The sequence below is a fragment of the Oncorhynchus tshawytscha genome, linkage group LG11, assembly GCF_018296145.1.
Source record: "Oncorhynchus tshawytscha isolate Ot180627B linkage group LG11, Otsh_v2.0, whole genome shotgun sequence".
NCBI classification, from domain to species: Eukaryota; Metazoa; Chordata; class Actinopteri; order Salmoniformes; family Salmonidae; genus Oncorhynchus; species Oncorhynchus tshawytscha.
Genome location: NC_056439.1, coordinates 27,050,565 through 27,073,064, shown reverse-complemented (window position 1 = coordinate 27,073,064; position 22,500 = coordinate 27,050,565). Strand labels below are relative to the sequence as shown.

General features: G+C 42.1%; 1 protein-coding gene across 3 annotated transcripts in view; it reads left to right on the top strand.

The window, feature by feature from the left end:
* The first annotated feature begins 4,470 nt into the window (after positions 1–4,470).
* The window catches only part of cdin1 (CDAN1 interacting nuclease 1), a 78,471-nt gene continuing 60,441 nt past the window's right edge, over positions 4,471–22,500 (top strand). Inside the window, exons 1-5 of one of the 3 annotated variants that reach the window (XM_042329978.1) lie at positions 4,471–4,534; positions 4,838–4,956; positions 18,372–18,417; positions 19,408–19,472; positions 20,164–20,224. In XM_042329978.1, the coding sequence (XP_042185912.1) occupies positions 4,856–4,956; positions 18,372–18,417; positions 19,408–19,472; positions 20,164–20,224 (273 nt within the window). In that variant the 5' untranslated portion in view covers positions 4,471–4,534; positions 4,838–4,855. Of the gene's footprint in view, positions 4,535–4,578; positions 4,722–4,837; positions 4,957–15,077; positions 15,118–18,371; positions 18,418–19,407; positions 19,473–20,163; positions 20,225–22,500 lie in introns of those variants that run through there. The other 2 variants (XM_042329979.1, XM_042329980.1) reach the window with 2 other exon arrangements.

Here is a 22,500-nt window from a genome sequence, read left to right as displayed (position 1 = left end):
AATTAGAATTCAGCGAGTGGAGCCAGTGGTGAGATTAGAGCTTTGTGGAAATGTGCTTCATTTTGAACCTCACTGCATCACAATTGAACCCAATTATCTGCAGTTAAAATGGCTTTGTGAGGGCCAGAACAATAAAACTCACACAGACAAAAATCCAAGGTAGATAAAATAAGACGTTTTTATAGACAAAAGAGTAAAAAATAAGATTTATTATCCCAGAGTAAAAAACATAATATTTCTTATTTTTCTATGGTATATGCATGGCTACAGGCTTGAGTTGTATTCATATTTTACTGAGCTGACTATACATACAGTGTGGTATCTATTGAACACAATACACCCACAAATCGCCGTAGATATTTGTACATATAAACTCCCATTTCAATATACTTCAAATCTCACTGTGCTGTTAGTTGACGTCTAGTACAGAGAGCATTATTCCTCATATAAAAAGACTCAGTATCCATATATATTTTGGTTTCTCAGCTGATAATAAATCCATACTTGCTTTCATCTCTAAACTTATCAGTATCAGTTTAATTAGAGTTTAGCTGAAATCAGTAGTTGGGGGGCCGGGGTGTGTATGTTGTGTGTGTGTTGTTTGTGTTTGTGTGTGTTTGTTTCAGGGTCCACTCTCCCTTTCCTCAGACAGGGTATTACTGGGTTATCCGTGATTGACGTGACTTTAACGGTTTGGCCAAATCCAGGCAGATCCAGCAACCTGGGAGCAACTGCAGCATGTGCCGCCACCTCCGTCATGCAAATTGCACCCGGGCAGCCCGTTGACTATGATTAATGAGCCTAGGCTACAAGAACCTTTGTGTCCTAGTGCAGCCGTTTAGTGTGAAATACAATCCCCAAATATTATCTATCCCCCATTAATGCACTAAATGTGTTCAAACCGCACATGTTGTTTAGAGAAATTTACAAGGAGACTGAGGGGGAGAGTGTTGTGAGCACAATTGCATTTAATTACTTGCACCCTAATTAAATTCATTAAAGGATAATAAAATAAATGAAAGAAACAGTTTTGAAAGCACCAGCAAAACATATGTCTTGTCTTCCTTGATGTAAAATATGGATATGGGATTTTCAGGGGCAGTCATGCTGTTAGGGGGGGATGTTTTTTCCAAACGCACGAATATGATACCTTGCTAATACTACAGGCATTTCCTGGTTATGGCTTGCCTCACGTTTAAACTCTGATTTTATTTTAGAGCTAAGAAACCTAGACTTCCTGATGAATGGAGAAAATTTCTGTGGTGGAGAGGAATAGTCACTGACTGTGCAAACAGTGGGGAAAAATGAAAGATTATAACAATATGGCTGCTGGTGTTCTATTACAAAATTGTACCTCTTATGGCGAATGATATAATATCATTGAAGATGGTAAGGTCCAATGTGTGAGGAGACAGGGGGAGAGTGCAATTTCCTTAAACATAGCATGATGTGTAAGGGAAATTAAAGAAGCTCACGAATCCTCCTCAGCATTAAACAGTTATGCATTGACAAAATCAATAAAGAAGCATGATTACTTTCTCTCTCTCTCTCTCTGTCTTTATCTCACACGAACACGTACACGTACACACACACGTACACACACACACACACACACACACACATACACACACACACACACACACACACGTACACACACGTACACACACATACACACACACACACACACACACGTACACACACGTACACACACGTACACACACGTACACACACACACACACACACACACACACATGTACACACGTACACACACACACACACACACACACACACACACACACACACACACACACACACACACACACACACACTGAGCCAAGCTCTCTGTCCGCTGCTAGCAGGATGTAAATGTTTCCCAGGCATTACGGTGTATAGCTAATTGCCATTACTAGGACGGTGCTTAGCACTACAATGGTGCGCCGAGAGCTGTGGAGCAGAGATCAGTGCAGCGTCTCCTGGATATCAGAGGGAAACATCCTTTGTAAATTCATCTCCCACTGTGAGCAGGCTTCACAGCTGGTTAACGGCACTGTGTGTACCACTGTCCTGTTTACACACTGCCTCCAAAGCACTCCTCTCCTCTCTTCCTTGCATCCCCTTGCTCTTCTCTCTATCCCTCGTTCTTCTATCTTGTTCCCCTTCCAGCTCCCTCCGCAGCCTGCTGTGGCTCTCATTGTGTGAGACATACACACACACGAGCACACAGACTAACACACGCACACACACTGTACATACTGTACATCCAAGAACACAGAACTGCTCTGATCCCAGCCTTTGGAGCCATTACAGTACACTGCCTTCCCAACCTCTTCCAGATTTTGATCTTTTTATACCATCACATTACATTGCTCTTTTATACTACCTATTACACATGCTGCTCCCCACCAAAAACCCCTGATCCTTTGATACCTAGATGGGTAAACTGCTCCAGCCGCCCCTGACCTCAGCCTTTTATGGCAATCAGACGGAGACTGCCTCAGAGGCCCTGATTTTATCTCCTCATACTAATCCCAGTACACTGCTCCCTTTTGTAGCACATCACGGTGCACTGAGCCCTTTTTGTCCCCGAGACCAGGCTGGTTCACACAACCCCCAGACCGGGGCTCATCACAGCCATCATACTACACTGCCCCACAACAATACAGCTTTATTTTGATACACCACAGGTCAGGTCAGAGTGAGTCTGGCTGGCCCGTGACACCTTTGTGTTTGCCATAAAGGGAAAACCACGTTCATTCATACAATGTACTAATGCCATGTCCTGGAGGTGTAGTGATGTTATGATAAAATGTGACATATCATGACAAAAGTATTGATATAATCCTATGATTCAGGACACAATAAAATATGACAGAAAAATAGGTGGATCAATTTGTTTTTCTTTTATCATTTGTTGTGATTTAGAGATGTAATTCAAGTTATGAAATGTTTTATAATCTTTTAAGCTCCAGACCCTTCTAGGGTAACAAAAAAAATCTAACGTTTGCCTATTGTACAAAATGTAATAAATGGTCACCATAGAAATTACTGGGTTATATTGCTGTGGCCAGCTTTCCTTCTATCGGGTACCTGTAAATGAAGTGTGTGTGTGTTTGTGTGTGTGTGAGAGAGATTATATTAGTCCAGACTGTGATTTAGCACTGCTCAGAGATTAATTACACAATAAGACCATTGTAAAAAAATACAAAATAAGATATTGATCTGACAAAGTAGACCTTAAAAAGAGAGCACTCAATACCTGCATTATATAACATAGTCAAATACAATTAGGCCTACTCACAACTTCCCTAAAACCAGAGTACCGCTGGTTTTAAATACGCATATTATATTTTAGTCATAGATCATGTCTGTACTCATATGATATTACATTTTGAGAATGATATTTGCAGTAAAACAATAGTCTGAATACTTTATTATTTGTGTAGGCTTGTGTCCCCAAATAAAGAGAGCAATTCACTTCAGGCACACACTTCTGCACTAAGCTCAATAGCCTGCTTCAACAAATCTTCTTAGTGTTGTCTAGTATATCATTATTCACAATCCCAGCTAAGTGTTCCTGTCACGGACACTCGGAGTATAAACTATGAAGAGCTCAAATGAAAGAAGATATAACACATCAATAAATGATGCCTGCCTGCCCCACAGTACCTACTCTAACTTGTTACACTTTCCCTCCAGACTTCATAAGAGCCAAAGTGTGCCCCAACCAAAGACTACTTTTAAAGACTAACGTTTTCTAAACTACTCCATATGGAACCTGATCTGGAGTCAGTGGAGAGGGACAGCTTGGGATGTCGCTGAGGTTTTGGAGTTAAAAGGAATCCACTTTGTATTCATGTCTAAAAATTCCAGATCTCCTGTCTTTAATTCCAAATCCCTTTAAATCACCCTTTGGCAGAAAAAGAGGATTACAGGGTTTTGGAAGGTGTTGATACATGGCTATGCTTGAAGGGGGTGTACAACTCTACTACTTAGAGGGCATCAGTTTATAATAGGCAGTTTTGTAATCTATAGTTTAATTTCCACATAATCATAAAAATATAAAAAATTATTCAGGTTGTCATTGTGAAAAACGTTCCAAGTGAATGCATTTTATTATATTGTTTAAAAAAAAGTATGCTTTCCCTTTCAATTCAGCTATTATAGGCTATCAGAAAAAAATGATAAAAATGTGTTTTTTATTTTGCTGTAGGGTTCCATTTATTGTTTAGGCTACTAGTATATATCATTCATTATAATGAAAGAGTACCATGCATTGGTCTTGAATGCAGTATCATTTGTCCCACTGTATGCATTTCCTACCTATGCGAATGTATTGCTATGATATTACAGGTGATATATTTCCAAATCTGTCAAAGAAAGTTAAGTCGTTTAGGTTTGATAGTGCTGCTGTTGGTATTGAATCACTGAAGCAAAGACCGTAGCGAGCCTATCCCTTACCGGTATACTCAGCTCCTGCAATATAGACCAATAGGAGAGCTTTTCATACTGACGTGTGTGTTTTAACTTTCTCGCGGTAAGAAACCAGGAAGTGTATTGTGCTCCTTGCATTTATTGTAATAACATTGTTTTACTGGAAAATAGCATTGATTTTGCTGGATTATATTGATTTAGCATTGCATGCAGTAGCTATTATTAAACTAGTGGACTATTTACTGTCGTTTATGTGACCGTTTTGAAAGAGTTTGATACGCTGAACATTGGTAGCTAAACAGCTAACACACTAACGTTAGTTAGCAAGCAATTTCACAGCTGATTTTGCAATTGCGAGCTGATATCACAACTTGCACGTTTTTGATTGTTGTCTTGTCTTGTTTAGCCACGCAGATTATTAAAAATGAAGCTGTCTCGAGCTGAATACAAGGAGATAGTGAAATGCACCGAACATTTGAGACCCACGCGTCAGTGTATGACGATACTGAGGCAAAGATTTCCAAAGTAAGTGATGAATCTTTCAATTTAGTTTACCCTATTAATATTGTCATCAACTTTTGCTATGTCCTTGATGCTTGTTGTCCTACTGTATGAGCCTATCCCTACATAATTTTGTCGCTCGAAGCTGTTGAGCTTTTCGGCACATTCTAACGGGATTTCCACATAACACGATAATTCGGATAGCCATGCTAGGTTCGCCCTCTTGTGAGTGTTAGCAAGCAAGCTAGGTAGTGCTACAGACTGGTCTCTTAGACTGGACGTAACATTGTAAAACAAGAACCTCAAATTAATGATATGTTACGTTTGGTATGTTTGGTTGGGGCTGGGGGGGTGTTGGTTGGGGCTGGGGGTGTGTTAGTTGGGGCTGGGGGGTGTTAGTTGGGGCTGGGGGGGTGTTGGTTGGGGCTGGGGGGTGTGTTGGTTGGGGCTGGGGGGTGTTGGTTGGGGCTGGGGGGTGTGTTAGTTGGGGCTGGGGGGTGTTGGTTGGGGCTGGGGGGTGTTAGTTGGGGCTGGGGGTGTTAGTTGGGGCTGGGGGGTGTGTTAGTTGGGGCTGGGGGGGTGTTAGTTGGGGCTGGGGGGTGTTAGTTGGGGCTGGGGGGTGTTAGTTGGGGCTGGGGGGTGTTAGTTGGGGCTGGGGGGTGTTAGTTGGGGCTGGGGGGTGTTAGTTGGGGCTGGGGGGTGTTAGTTGGGGCTGGGGGGTGTTAGTTGGGGCTGGGGGGTGTTAGTTGGGGCTGGGGGGTGTTAGTTGGGGCTGGGGGGTGTGTGTTAGGTGTCCCACTTCTCTCCAGCCCCAACTATCAGGCCCCTGAGGACTGGAGTTGCCCAGGCCTGCACCCTAACCTTAACCCCTAGTGGTAGCTAACATTAGCCACCTAGCTAACATTACCCACAATAAATTGGAATTTGTAACATATCATACGTTTTGGAAATTCACAACATTAAAACAAATTGTAATTAGCATATCATATGAAATGGATGCTGGACATCCGACAGTTAATACATATTATACCAAAGGTAACATACCTTTGGATCTGGATCAACGTGTACGACAGCATGTTCCAGTTCCCACCAATATCCAGAAACTTCACACAGCCATTGAAGAGGAGTGGGACAACATTCTACAGGCCACAATCAACAGCCGATCAACTCTATGTGAAGGAGATGTGTCACGCTGCATGAGGCAAATGGTGGTCACACTAGATACTAACTGGTTTTCTGATTCATGCCCCTACCTTTTTTAAGGTATCTGTGACCAACAGATGCATATCTATATTTCCAGTCCTGTGAAATCCATAGATTAGGCCCAATGAATTTATTTAAATTCACTGATTTCCTTATATGAACTGTAACTCATTAATTGATGCATGTTGCGTTTATATTTTTGTTCAGTGGAGTAATACAATTATGGTTTTAGAAACATTACAAAGCATGCCCACCTGGATTTTTGGTCTAAATATTTAGGCTGGTAAAAAAAATCCACACACAATACTCCATAATGACAAAGCAAAAATACGTTTTTAGAAATTTATGAGAAAGAAAAATATATATATATTTTTTTATGACATTACGTTCATTGTTATATTTAGAGTTAGTAATCTAGTTAATGGGTTTTGGGTTTTCACTTGGGTGGTTAATTAGCCCCTAATAAATTAGCCTATGATATTAGGGCACATAAAGATATAGGCAAATTCATCTCTATTGAACTAAATCAGACCATTCTGGAGACATTAAAAAATAAACAGGCTGATTGTCAACTGAAAATGCATGAAATCACTGTATTAGGTTGCACTTAAAAATATTTGAAATCACAATATCAAAAGATAAAACATCTTATTTGTTGAATACCATCTCAGTAGTCTATTATATTATTATTAAATGACTTAAGACAATACTACATTTTTATGTTGCGTGATGCAGCGAGAGAAACAAAAATTGTGCGACCAAATCATGGGCTGGTGCCACGAACTGAAATGTTAGTCTGGAGCCCTGTCTGAGTGGGAAGGGGAAACCTGAACTAGCTGTTATTGGCAGAGAGGTTTGTAAATCTCTTTAAAAAATGGTTTTATTGGTCTATTAACTAATTTAACACCTGGTGCTGTCACCAGGCATGCCAAAACTCCTCCCACCAAAACAGGCTGAAATTTCAGGCTGTCTTTTCAAACAGCTCTTACACTGAAAGGGAATCATTTTGACAATTTCACAGTATTATTCCAACTTCATAGTGTGGCAATATATAGAAAACATAGGGAATTACGTTTTTGACTGCACTGGGCCTTTAACTTACAGTAGAGGTTCTGCCTCTGCATGCTGTTGACTCCCACACCAGTAGGCATCGTACTGTCTGTCCAGTCAAGGTCAATAGCCAATATTTTATTAAAGAAAATATCAATACAATGAAAACTGCACATTTTCATGCATTCATTGTGTTACGTATCAGTAAGTTTAAATTAATATTTATTACACTGGTTGTTGTAATTAATTAGCAATAGATACATCTTCAATTATGTAGGCGTTTATATTAAGGGCAAAAATGTGTGCATTTATTTCAATATACTTTGTCCATAATGTCCTACTAAATTCAGCCCCATTAAGAAATAATCCATAGACAGTACTTCTCAATGTTTCTGCATTGAATTTCATTACATCAGCGAGCCAGCCTCTCCTCTGGTCCACTATGTAGCTGGCTGGATGTTCAGAAATATAAGCGGGGGGTTAATGGCTGTGTTGCGTTTCTCCATGACACTGAGGGGCCACTCTTTATTGAATGTAACACGTGTAATCCCCCAAGGCCACCAGGACACCGCTAGATCCTGCCGAGGTCACTTACAAAGTCGAATGGATTTGGAGCTTCCTACTAGCATTGTGCCCTAATCACCGATAGAAGAAGGCACTGGGGTCCCCAAGGGGGACACAGCCTACTTTGGGCAGGCCTTTGTTCTTAGTGTCAGCATTTGACAGAATATGTTATGTGAAAAGTGCGTTTCAGCTACATATGTACCACCTTTTTGTCCATATCAGTATAGATCATTGTAATGTTTATTTAGGTTCTGAATGTGATCTTTTACCCTACCGTGTTTCTGTTTCTCAACCAAAACCTCTAACTACCACTATCCTTCCAGTAAGAAGTGTTTTTCGGGGGTGATAACTGTATAGCGCTCCTCTCAGTGGTGCCGACTCTTTTGTTTAGTCTTAGCCGTTATTGTTATTATTTCTTTCTCGGAGAGGCCCCTGCTCTTTAAAACCCTGAGTCTTGTCATCGGGCCTGACAGACAGGCACGGCAGCAGTGTTTTCACAGCCTGCAAAATTATTCTGCTTGTCCAATCAGCTGAGCCGGGCTCTGGAGGGTTAGTGATTGGACTGGCAGGAAATCAGGCTCTTAAGACATAACATATCGACTAGGCCATCCATCATCTCTTAGCATGCGCTCAGGCACGGCAGGCAGGCAGGCAATCCCCCCCCTCCCTTCTGACTGTGTGGGAGCCCTGCCACTGTGTAAATACTGGCCAGCCTGACTGTGGGCAGGGGGGTAAAGGAGGAGTGGACCGACCCACATGGGGGTGTGCCAGGGAGAGGGGACAGGCAGGCAGGGAGAGGTATCACTGTCAAACCCGTATCACAATACTGCACGATTCTGGTCACTATGGAGATAGAAGTAGTATAATGACCTGGCCACTTTCTAGTCAGTGCTTTCATGACTGTCATGTTAATAACAACTGTCTCACTGCAGATGGATGACAAGTTAGATGCAGGAACTGTTGACTGAATTCTTATAGGCCTGTTCTTTACTCTTAATGTGGAACTGGTGATGTAGGCCTATGTCACAAAAATAAATGCAGAATATGCACATTGTTTGCCCTGAATTTGAGTTGTAATACATCACAGCACAGCAGTTATATCTCTCTAGTCACCCCCAAAACCAATTCTTTCTTTGGCCGCCTCTCCTTCCAGTTCTCTGCTGCCAATGACTGGAACGAACTACAAAAATCTCTGAAACTGGAAACTCTTATCTCCCTCACTAGCTTTAAGCACCAACTGTCAGAGCAGCTCACATATTACTGCACCTGTACATAGTCCACCTATAATTTAGCCCAAACAACTACCTATTTCCCTACTGTATTTATTTATTTATTGCTCCTTTGCACCCCATTATTTTTATTTCTACTTTGCACATTCTTCCACTGCAAATCTACCATTCCAGTGTTTTACTTGCTATATGGCCTTTTTTTGACTTTACCTCCCTTATCTCACCTCATTTGCTCACATCGTATATAGACTTGTTTATACTGTATTATTGACTGTATGTTTGTTTTACTCCATGTGTAACTCTGTTGTTGTATGTGTCGAACTGTTTTGCTTTATCTTGGCCAGGTCGCAATTGTAAATGAGAACTTGTTCTCAACTTGCCTACCTGGTTAAATAAAGGTGGAAAATAAATAAATAAAAACTAATTGGATATTATATTTCACAATAGCATTTAGCATTCACTGCTTTTGATAGGAGAGTCAATGGGAAGAGGATCAAAATCCCAAACGATAATGATTGTGATAGGCCATTTCAAGGTCATTTCCACGGGGCGTCTGTCAGTCTTTCTGATGGGATAGAGGGAGAAAAGGGGGAGGGAGAAAAGATGGAGAAAGGGAGGGATGTGCCGGCCGTGGTCCCTCGGCTGTGTCGCCTGCATAACACAGATGTTGGGAGTCATCTGTCAGCCTGGCCTCTCCTACCGAGCCCGGGCTGTTCTGAGGGGAAAAGAATTGGACACGGTGCTGTCACTTCTTACCCCCGCTCACAATGGAGGGACATGCAAATAGTCCCCCCCCCTGCCCAGCCAGGGCTGTCCCTGTTCCTGCCTAGTGTCTGGGCCCCGGCTACAATGAGAACCAGGGAGGCAGTGTAGCAGCAGCGTGGGGGCGGGAAATTGCTCAACACAGCCAATGTGACAACAGTCCCATCAGGCCTTTCTTTCGACCACGTATTAGAATTGGAAATGATGGGCTGCTGCTCTGAGGCCTCGCCTGGCTTCCCCCGGTCCAGAGGGGACCACAGTCCCTCCGCTCTCTTTGTCGAGAGAGACTTTTCTGGCCTTCTGCACTACTTTATGAATGAATTTGGATTTAATGTTACTCCCCTCTTTAAAACACCTTTCAGCTTATTCTGCATATGGCTCTTCTGAGTTAGAGAGAAGGGTGGGGGAAAAGAATTGGACTAGCAAACACACACACACACAGCAGTTCCCTAGTGTGGAGTCCCTGAACGTTTTCGAATCGGGCCCTAATGTGCCGTTTTCATCAGCAGTGAGGCGGGCTGCAATATGGTGCCGGGGGCTCGCTGGGGGAATATGAATGTTGATTAAACATGCGTTCAGCCTTTTGAAATTCTGAAAACGTGTCAGAATAATGGATGTTGAGCAAATGTCAAGCATTTGTTAATTTCTCTGTTATTTGGGGTTTATCTAGCGTGATCTGGGGAGGAATCAGAGGCCAGCGTTGTTGTGGCATGTGTCATTGATATGGTGATTTCTTGGCAAGAGTCACTTTGTTTTTGATGGTAATATTCAGGCCGGGGAGGACTTTGCTCATTGATTATTTATTAGGTCTATGGTTTCTCTATTACATGCCAGTTAATAAAGGATGTGGTATTATTCATTCATTAACTTCTGCGCTCGCTCTGTTTAACATGCTCAGCTTTACACAAAGAGGATAGAAAACCAAGTTGATTTTGGTCAAATTGTTGACAAACGCTGTCCTCTTTATTTCTAGTTTCTGTGTTCTGCCCTATTTTCAGTTGGCACATCTTTTGCAAAATAAATACTATGTCTTTATACTGTTTATTGAAGACATTGTTGAGAGCTCTGTGGGAGATTTTTCTTCAAACTTTGAGACTCTTGAGACTAGGCTAGCTAATTAAACTACTGCATATCTTGGAAAGAGGATTGTTCACACATGGCAACACAATGAAAACATTCCTTGCTAAATAGCTCTGAAAACTCTAACACTTGGGTGAATGTATACCGAATAAAAATATAAATGCAACATGCAACGATTTTACTGAGTTACAGTTCATAAAAGGAAATCAGTCAATTGAAATAAATTCATTATGCCCTGATCTATTGATTTCACATGACTGGGCAGGGGCACAGCTATGGGTGGCCCTGGGAGGGCATAGGCCCACCCACTTTGGAGCCAGGCCCAGCCAATCAGAATGAGTTTTTCCCCACAAAAGGGCATTATTAAAAATATTCCTCAGTTTCATCAGTTGTCTGGGAGACTGGTCTCAGATGATCCCGCAGGGGAAGAAGCCGTATGTGGAGGTCCTGGGCTGGCGTGGTTACATGTGGTCTGTGGTTGTGATGCCGGTTGGACGTATTGCCAAATTCTATAAAATTACGTTGGAGGCACCTTATATGGTAGAGAAATGAACCTTCAATTCTTTGACAACAGCTCTGGTGGCCTTCCTGCAGTCAGCAGGGCAATTGCATACTACCTCAACTTGAGATATTTGTGGCATTGTGTTGTGTGACAAAACTGCACATTTTAGTGGCCCTTTATTGTCCCCAGCACAAGTTGCACCTGTGTAATGATCATGCTGTTTAATCAGCTTTTTGATTTGCCACACCTGTCAGGTGGATGGATTATCTTGGCAAAGGAGAAATGCTCACTAACAGTGATGTAAATAAATTTGTGCACAAAATTTGGGAGAAATAAGCTTTTTGTGCGTATGGAAAATTTCAGTGGTCTTTTATTTCAGCTAATGAAACATGTGACCAACACTTTACGTCTTGCGTTTTTATATTTTTGCTCAGTGTAAAATCACATAATAGTCCATCATTGAAAATAAGAATTTGTTCTTAACTGACTTGCCTAGTTAAATAAAGGTAAAACAAACAAACATAATAACCTTACATTTTTTACTGTAAAATATTGTATATTTTGGCTAGATTTCATTGTTCCATTATTTTGTTTCTCTGTATAGTCTTTTCATTCTATCCTAAGAATGTGTCCTAGCATGGCCATTTTAACTGGGGCTGTCTCAACCTGGATGTGGTGATGACATTAGCCAGGGCTTGGTCTGGGTCTGTCTCTGAGGCTGCCAGATGGGCTAGTAGTGAGGTCTAGCCTAGCAGCCCGCCTAGCAGCCCACCTAGCGCTTCAGCAGCCTCCGCCTCCCCTGGTCTAGATGACCACACCACGCTCCTCTGGCTCTCGGCTCAGACCAAAACACAAGCTGGCAGCTGGGGCTTGTGGGTGAAAACCCCCCCAGCCAATAGGAGTGCTGTCTGTAGCAGGCTGGGATACGGCCGCTGGCCGGGAAGACTAATCACAGAACTGGACGGGTTTATGTGGTCAGGAAGAATGGAGGGAGGCGAGAGAGATGAAGAGAGGAGAAAATAGTGAGACTGCTGAGTTTGGAGGAAGAGAAGGGATAGAGAGAGAAGGAGGAGTGAGACTATGCTGAGTTTACAGTTTGATGTCAGGTTGAGGAACTCATGAATAATAGATGTGATCAATTAGTTGATTAGGAAGCCGAGGAGTAATATGCTTCCTCATTGGGATGTGTTGCTCTGGCCTCAGGAAGCTTCCCAAATTGTAATGCATTGGCTCATTGGGCTAAAAAGGACTCCAATAAACTGCTGCCAATCACTAGACAGTGTTGTCAATGATGGCAGGAGGCTACTTCATTTTCTGTAATTTAGTGCATGTATGAGTAACTTTTTTTGACGAAAACATCATGAAAGTGGACAACATTCACGGTTTTCCATAGCAGACTGACAAACATCTCCAATAAAAATGTTCCTTTCAAAAATGATAAACAACACACACACACACACACACACACACACGCAGCTATGCTGGAGACTGTAGCCCTGGGATCTGTTTGCATACTGGGATCAATTGTAAAAAGAAGAATGGAACAAATTGCCCAGAATGGTACAAGTGGTGTAGTTGTGCTTGAGAGAGTAGGCAGGCAGTTGGTCAGCGTAATGTGTTTTCTTGCCAGACCAGACTTGCTTCATGATGGATAACCAAGGCCTCATTTTCAATTTTCCACAAGAGTTTGCAGAGACTGCCATGATGACAATAATTGCGCTATAACAATAGTGACGTGCCTTTTTAATATCTAGAACTTAGTTTGTCACGAATCACATATGGAGAGGCCACTACCTTTCATGACAAATCATAATTAGGTCTGTGATGGTGTTATGGGCCACACTATTTTAACCACACTTACATGAAAGCCCTGAGATCCTGGACACTCACCACAGCTATAGCGAGACACCATGTTTGTGAGCTTCTGTTAAATCAGCCTCTGGCTCTGTCCACACAGTGAAACTCCCCCACAGGGAGCTCCAGTGGGCTATGGCTTCCTCTGAGTGAGAAGGAGAGTTCCCATCCTGTCTGTAGTATTGATGCTCCCTGGTGCTGATGGGAGTTGTGGTTCATTCCTGGGGGTTCCATTCACTCTGAAGCCACAGTGTAGAATTGGATTGTTCTCCTGTCAATGAAATATTTGACTTGTCTCTAGGTTGGTTTTCAATATGCATCTGGTTGGTGTTCATCACATCTCTTCATTTCTTTTAAGGAGCATTTGTCATAATGTAACCACAGTGGTGATTTATTATGTTTGTATGTGGTAACATACAAGAAAATGAAAACATTTCTGTTAACATTAAGATGACATTTTGCTAAATTTGGTGTCATGATTTTTGACATGAACATTTTCTATTCTAGATAGGCAATTGTAATGAAGGAAAACAACTTTAATGGTAAACATTTTTGTTCATAAACAAGTATTTGTTTGGAACGCCATGACTCTGAGATGCCTGTTTGTTTATGTGGTTTGTGGAAATGTATCACAGTTGTACGTTAAGGATTTTTCCTCTTGATTCCGTCTTGCTGATGATGGTAGACTTTGGTGAGAAACAGATGTTGGCCTCTCTTATCAGCATGTGTAATTAGAGGGATTTGCATATGCAGAGTATTTAACAAAAAGCACATCCAGCTATATTTCTTTCACTACACAATGTTTCATTTAAGGGGAAGAGAATGTGTTTGAAATGTGAGATAATTTCACAGAGATCATAACAAAATATAGTATCCATGTATCGGATAATGCATCTTTAATTGTTCCTAGCCATTCCACTGTTGACCATGTCACTGAGTAAAGGTCATAATATCAACACCATGATGCTACAGTAGCTTAATCAGACCTGGATATACTGTCAACCATTGAAACTCTGACACTCATACAGACTTTCCTTTTCATTATCACCCCCCCCAATGTCCTTGGAGTCATTAGTAAAAAATGTGCCCTGCCTCGGTGAGCTTCATGCCCTGAAGAGTCACGACACGCACCGCTCTCTACATATAGGCTAGATGCTCCAAATGCTAAGTACTGTCACAGCATATGATACCCACGCCATTAGCCAGGTGGCTTTCATTAGGGGAATGACTGCTATCGTTTATAATTAATTATTTGTAAATAGGAAGATTCTGAAAATAATTGATAGCTTGTAGTATATGCCCTCAATTAATTAGCTAGCGAGGCAATCTGGTGGTAATCTCTTCACCGTTGGTTTTTTTGCCAAACGTTTTTTATTGTTTTTGATTAAAAGCAGTTTGCCTCTTCAATGGTTGTATTATGATGGTGCATTTTTTTAGAGAACTATATGTGATGTCATACTAGAGAAAAACAATGGAGTAAAAACGGAATCCCAGATTAGTTTCATCCTCGAGGGTGTTGGGGGACCCTGAAGCATTGACAACATATCCCAACCAGCATACGCAGACACCATTTTTTTGTTATTTACAATCTAATATACTCTTCAGTGTCCTACAACGTATAGGCCTTAAGTGTTCAACACATGGGGATGAGTAATATATATCCCATAGTGAATTCTAGACGTGAACAGACAGTCCTAGCAGCGTAGTAACAAAGTGAACATCCTAATTGTTTTAATCAAATCCGGAGCCCTACTATTTTGGGCTCTTTGCATATTAATGTGGCTGTCTAGGGTTGTGGGGCTGGGGAAGGGCTGGGGAAGGGTAATTACACAGAGAGACAATGATTCCCTAACCACTCTTCTGTTTCCTAACCTTCTGTCTTTCTATGTTCACTACTCAAGGCCGCTGGGATGGATTCTGTTTTCCTATTTTTCCGGAGAGGTCAGTGTCCAATTATGTTTTTGACCCTTGCAACTTCTTAATTAAATGTTTTTCTTCGACACTCAAGTTGCTGCTGATGATTTAGATGGTTCTGACTAGGCCAACTATACCATATAACTCATCCATTTACAGCCACGCCTTAATATATACACTATGCGTGATCTATTTAATGAGTCTTCTCCTATTGGCTGAACAACACTACAGTCATAATATAGCTGAAGCTAGTCTGACCAAATGTTGACTCCCAGTGGGTCAGTGTCTGGGTCAGTGTCTGGGTCACTGCCTCCCTCACCTCACACAATGCAATCGTTACCTCTTCAGATTGACATATCATCAGCATCAGGGTGATATCCCAGTCCATAGTATCTGCTAGGCAGACTGTGTTGGTGCTGTCAAAACCGTCGCTGTACCGTTCCCTGCTGAGGTTCATCATGACATGGTCAACTGAGAAGAGGCAATGGCGAGTCCGCTTCCATCTCTATTTACTTTGCAAGGGAAGAAACACAGCTTCATCAGCCTGCGTATTTACAGATGTAATCAGGGGTCGGGTTTTGTAGGTTATCCTCAGCACTGGACATTGTTATTGACCCCAGCTTTCCATGGGAAAGAAAGATGGTGGCGGTAATGAAGCTGCTCGCGCCCTCCTCCTCTTATTTACCTTATCCTGTTTGTTGGCTTTTGTTGCTTTGTTTAGTAGATACATACTGATGCATAAAATGCATCACCAATGTGCCTTGTTACTGTTCTCCCCCGTCGTCAGACACCCCTTCTCTGCAATAGGGTCCTTCTTGTTAGGATACATTGAATGGGTTCACACATTTAGGAGTCATAGCTAACGACAAGGTAATAGAATCTGGTTGAGTTGAGCTCCTCCTTTGTCATGAAATGCCTCTGTTTTTACATCAGTGTGATGTGTGTGTGTGTGTTATCGCTGCCACCGAAGGGTCAAAAATCCTCATTCTGGAGCAGAGAGAGCGGTGAGTGTGGGTAAATGTAATGCTACTGTTGAGCAGGCTGGGAGATCCGACCACTATTGTAAGGCTCTGCGCGTGGCTCCATTTCTTTCCCATGAATTGAGCGTAGTTCACCAGGAAAGCACAGGTTGAATAGGCCTGAACATTAATGTAAAGCCTGCAATAACTTTATTATTCACGTGGAAAGGCAACGTAGAATATTGGCTCATTGTAACACCGTGGCAGATTCTATAAACTTAGGACAAGCCTTGGTTTGTGTCCAGTTATCGAGAGCCCTGCCCTTCCACCCCTCTTGTCTCGTAATTTGGCTCTCCGTGTCTATCTTTTGTAAACTTGGAAGTTGGAACAAGATGTTTTCATTCTTTCGATTCAGTGTTTTCACTGGATTTCCAGGTGGGAGAAAAGCATCACAGACAGAAGCGAAAAAGAAAAACAACCCTGTTTCCAAAAAAATGGCAACCGTGCCGTTTGAAACCGATATGTTTTCACAGATATTAAAAGCAGTTTGTGTCCCTTTTAAACTTAACAGGGTAAAGATTTAGCAATTAGGGAGTAATCACGCTCATTATACAGAGTAATCCATTTAAAACCTAACAGATGTCTGTTTCAGCAGAGGGAAGGAGGTCCCACTCAGAGAATAGTGCTGTAATGTTGTTGAAATGCTCAGGTGCAAGGTTGAAGTGGCGAAGATTTTATATATAAATATATTTTTTTTTCTCCCCTAAGTGTCCACATGTTGACTGTTTTTAATGGGTCATTTAATTGCCATGGTCCCTACGTATCGTTGTAAATTTAGGCCGGGGCAACCTCCATGTTTTCGTTCTCTGAGACCCTTTTTAATTTTTTCATATGTAACTTTTTTTCCTGTCTTAACTTTTTGAAAAGTAGTAGTTTGTGGTTTTGATGGTTGTCCACATGATGGGGAGACTTGCATTGTTGAGCATTACTCCTCGTCCTTCCACAGTCACAGCAGTAAAACTGTTTACCACTGACATCTGGAGAAGTTAACATTGAGGTTTTTGCGGGGTTTAGGCCTATAGTCATTATAAACTACTAAACTATTCCAGTGCTGTAGTCCTTTTTTTATCAAGATCTAGAAAAATCAATGCCTCAGATTCCTCTGGCTTTGTTTACATGTCACATGGTCATTTCATGGTTTGCAGTGATGGCCGATATGGACTCAATATTTCAATGCTTATAGGAAGCTAGGGCTTCTAGTCAGTATTTACATACCATTCTCAGGTGACTTGTAAAGAAAAGTCTATTAAATTTAACAATCAAATGTACTGAGAGTGGTATATGGAGACACAAAACCACAGGAGACCATCATTCTCTGTGTGTGTGTGGTTTAGTTTAGTTTGTACTATACGTGCACGATCTGTTGACGTGTGGGCGAATGTTTGTACTGTCCAATTAGAGAGAGAAAATCTGTCACTGCTTCAAATATTTTTGATTGAAAGGAGGGAGATTTAGGTGGGCGGGGGGTGAGAATCCCTGACGGAGCTGCCTGTTTCCCCTCACTGCCAGGTGTTTAACATTGACTAGAGCTGGAGATGAATGTAGCTTATGGCAACCAGTGGAATTGACCGACTCCTGGGAGTCTCAGCTTCCTGCCGTGAAAGTTAATATTTTCAAAGCCCATCAGATGCACTGGAAATGTTCCTGAGCGTCCCATAGGCCAGCACTGATAGTGAGGCAACCCCCCCCACACACACACACACACACACACACTCCTAGAAAGAAGGCTCACTCATCGCTAACAAAATGTGTTTCAATATGTTGCCACTGAGCACTGTGTTCCCTGTACTGCTAACGGAAATGAACCCCATCAATTATTTACATGGATTTGCTTTGTTTCTCCCTCATGTTTGTGCCTTTTAGCCCGGCTACAAGGTAACGATATCGTCTCTGTGGTTTTCTACACCAGGATGCACTCAAAATAACGACAATGAATTGACGATGTTCTGTTCTACTGTGTTTGGGGGGGGGATTTTGGTGTGAGCAAGAGAAGAAAGAAATCTCCAGCTCGACTATATTTTCTCTATTCTCATAGCACTCACACCAACCTCCCCCTTCTCCACCCCCTGCTGCCGGACCATCGCGGCAGGAATCCTTTGTCCGAGGTGTTCATCTGGAACAACTTTGCCACACTTGTTTTCATGTTCTTTTAGATTACAGGGCAGCCGAGCCGGCCCTGGCTTTGAAGCTGTTCTCGCTCTCCCTTTGTCTCTGTGCAATGCACTCTGGTAATTAACTTTGTCCTTCTTTTATTTGTTCCAGTCACTCGCAGTCCACTCTTCTGAGCATCTTCTCCCTGGAGTACCAGGTTAGAATTTTTCTTCCTTTGTGATCCCTGACAGGTGCCTAATTGAATGATGAATGTCCTTTTATTTCTTTGTAATTGAACTGCCAGCTCTCTGATTGGTTTGGAGGATGCCCCCCCCTCTTTCACGTGGAGGGACCTGCTTGCCTGAGTCTATGTGGATGTCTGCCAAGCCTTCCCATCCATCTGTCTAATAACATCTAGCCGCTGCTTATTTGGTGGACCTGTAATAAATTATGCTAAACCATTATTATTCTGACAATAATCATTTCCCCGTGCAGTGCGGCTGCGTGTGCTAAATGTTTGCTGACTCGCACTGTCACTGCCGCTTTCCACGTCTGACAGCGGATGATGATAAATGACCGCTGCCGCGAGTGGCAGAAGGCAGCACAGGCAGAAAATGGAGTCATTTATCATCCCCCTGACAGGTGTCAGTCACGCCGCACGTCTCCACGGAATTACATTTTTTTTTGTGTAGTAGTTTTTAAATAAGTCGTCTTTTAAGCAATGCTCTTTCTCTCCTATCCCTCTGGTTAAGATGGGTTCAAATTGAATTGCATGATGGAAATGCGTTGCGCGGGGGTGGCAGGCGGCGGAATAGGTCGCTGTTTGATCGAGGCGGGAAATGAATACGGGGTTTTGAGTAGGGGGTTGAACAAGGTTGCCTTGGCTCGCTGTGAGACCCTGGGCAAACTTATTGAGATTCAATTACTATGACCCCTCTCTCACAGCCTGTTCATACACGATACCATAGAGCACCCAAGGCGGAGTGATTCAGGGGAAAGAAAAGCTTTGTTTGTTTGGGTCTTTGTACTGCATTGCATGGCTAGCAAGTTTACCATATTGATATCATCTGTAGCATGTGTATAATGTCTAGCAAGCGTATTTATTCATATTTTGCTATTAATAATTGCACCATTATAATATGTTGTATTTTGTGTTCAAATTAAATGCGTTTCATTTTAGTAACACTTTATGTACCCTTTGTTCCAGAAAAGGACCAAAAGAACCATGTCAAGGCATCAAGCCCCAGATAGTATTGAAAGCTACTACCAAAGGTACCCCCATTCATGTTGCATGATAGGAAGTGGACAGGGCTGAGAGTAGGTGGGCCTCCATGACAGATATAATCTCCTCCAAACAAATCACCACCTTTTAGGATTCATTCCAGACCTCCACATGCACCTGCTGAAAAGAGAGAACAGCAGTTGGACATTTGGCTTACACAGGCTTATGATGGGCTGATTATCCCTAATTCTGTTAACTGTTAAACTAATAAATACGTTTTTTTTTTTTTTTTGTACAGGCTAAAGGGGGAAGTCTGAGAAAGCGTCTTCGCATATCACAATCAGCTTTTTTTTCTAGCTTATTAAGCCATTGTTCTGTTGGAAACGAGGCCTGGATAATGCACTTCTAATCCACTTATATAACAACAAACCTCAGAGATGATCTGGGCCAGATCTGAGGGAGCTTTGGTGGTTTCAGTTAGCGAGGGGGTAAAGCAGTTTTGGGCGGGGAAAGAGAGGGGAGTTGACTAACTAACTATCACGCTTGGCTGGCTTAAAGGAAGTTTGAGTCTTCTAAGCACTGCCGTTTTAACCACAGCAAGCCTGCCGAATGCCACCGAGGCCGGAGTCATCAGGGACATTGACATGTTTTGGCCTGGTCTCGTCACCTCTCCCCTTCTGTCTGCCTTTGGGGGCTGCTATTCTTTTCACCACTGTCTGTTGTCTCTTTGTTGTAATGAAGGTACCTGAGCGAAGCCAAGGCACGTCCCTCTGTCCCTGTCCTTTTGGAGCTGGCCAATGAGGTAATGTCATATAACCTATATGTCTCTACCCCCCCCATCACACTTAATGTTCTACTATTTTATTTTCCATTTGAAGTGCACACAAGCAAATCTTGGTACAAACATAATTATCCCCCGAATACCCCTGAATGCGTTTCAAATAATCGTTTTTCCCTGTCTGTTAGCGATTATGAAAATTGGACAAATGGTCCGGTCTATTAACCAATTATTTAATGTAATTAGTCCTTTATCCCCTTCAACACAGATGTGAAAATAGTTGCTGCTTTATTATGTCATTTTTATAATTAACATTCAAAACTGCCACAGTTGCTTCAAACTGCAGACAGGTCACCGTCATCACAATATTGTTTTAAACGGGCAGCACATTTTCCAATCACACCAAAGAAAGAAAGATACAACCCCACTTAAGCCTACATGTTTGGGGTTTGGAATAATATACATTTTCTTACACCTCAAAATATGTAATGCTGATTGAACATGTACCAGTCAGGTCGAACGTCAGAGTATGAATTATGTTTTGGGCTATCATCGGTTACTATGAGGGATTTATTCACTTCAGAAATGGCTTGTGAAAGCACTTGGCGTTTGTTTTTAAAACAGTCTTGTTGCTGTGAGCATTAAAGGGGTTACACACGGCCAATGAATGTGCTCTCTCCTGTGCATTGCAGCCAGTCAGCAAATGAACCATTAACATTGCGTTAGTCTCACGGTGTAATGGGTAGTGAGAAGGTGTTTGGTACAGGAGCCCTACGATGCCATGCTATTAGGGTAGCTCCTCTCACACCCGCCACATCCTCAGCACCATGGGGAAAACGTAGCGAAAGGCTTGATGAAACAAGAAGCCTGGAATTAGATGTTTACCCAGATAACAGCAGAGATGAGGATTTAATATCCCCTTCCAATAATGATCACCTGTGTTCACGTGTGTTGGTTCTGCCATAGGTATCAAGGTAATGGAGAACAAAAATTAAATGTAGTCACCTCTAGATCAAAAAACATCAACGATGGTGCTCAGTTCATGACTTGCAATTTCAAAGCATATTTGTCTGTCCCCTTAAACCTTCTTTTAAATGGCAATCAACATTTTTTTTATTGCAGATGCTTCAAACCAAGCAATGAGATTCCATGCTTCCTTTTCTAAATCTGAATAGTTCACATGCATCAGTGGCACCTCAAAGCTAACTGTCATTATTCATTCTCCATTTAATTGACATATGATTTTTTTTCAAAGGATTAAACTCAGCTTGGAGATAACTGTCTATGAACCATTTAACTGTCATTTTAATACGCTACTTAACATTTAAACCAAGCACTCATGCTCTCGCAGACAGCTAATTGATCTAGTTTCAGCCCTTTATGTGACAATATACACTATCTCCAACAGGGGGAAATAGTTTTCATCAATGTTTAGTCATCTTTTTTCCCCCTGAAATACTATGCTATGCTTATATGTTTTTCCATAAAAGTTTTTGATTTTCATGCCTTTTTCATGGTGCTTCGTGAAGGTCAGTTTAACACATGTGCTTAAGGCAACAGGCATTAGACGGCATTAGACTGTCTGTGAGTGTGACACCTTTCAGCATCAGGGGCTGATAAAACCAAAGCTGCAGAGTTTTTCTTTTCAACGGTAATTATTTTCAGCAGGCATTCAAGGGCCTCTGAATCTTAGTCACATGTTAAACTCATGAAGTGCTGCGATTTGAGAAGCTATGAGATGGACTGATGATTAATATGAAAATTAGGGAGACGCAAGTACCTGAACTAATCAGGTGGTCCTTATGCAGGCTGGGCCAGCGTGGGTAATGTCGCCATTTCTCATGTGTCAGAGCTGATGTGGGTTACTCGGGATGGGATGCTCTCTCGTTATCTAAAGGGTTGATGTGAATAGAAGAGGGAAACGCGTCTTGGGTGAGGGGGAGAGATGGAGAGAGCGAGCCCTGTAGGCTACACAGATGCTGTCTGAGCTCCCTCCCTAATGAAGATGAAGATTGTCTCCTAACCTCTGTAATAATTATAGACATGTTTGGTCTTTAGCTAGCTGCCTTCTGTATTCAGAATTATGGAGATGGTTAACAAATACTACCGGCGTTGTCTTAAAGTCTTTGTGTGGAGTGGAGAGCTCTGTCTCTGCTTCCAGCGCCAGCAGGAAGGATCACAGAGGAGATGAAACACTACAATCTCTAAACAAGCTAAGGGCAAATTCACTTTGGGGCCCAATTATGCTAACAAGAGAGAAATGTTCCCTGACTGTTAGAACAGTCGGTTTCTTAAAGTCG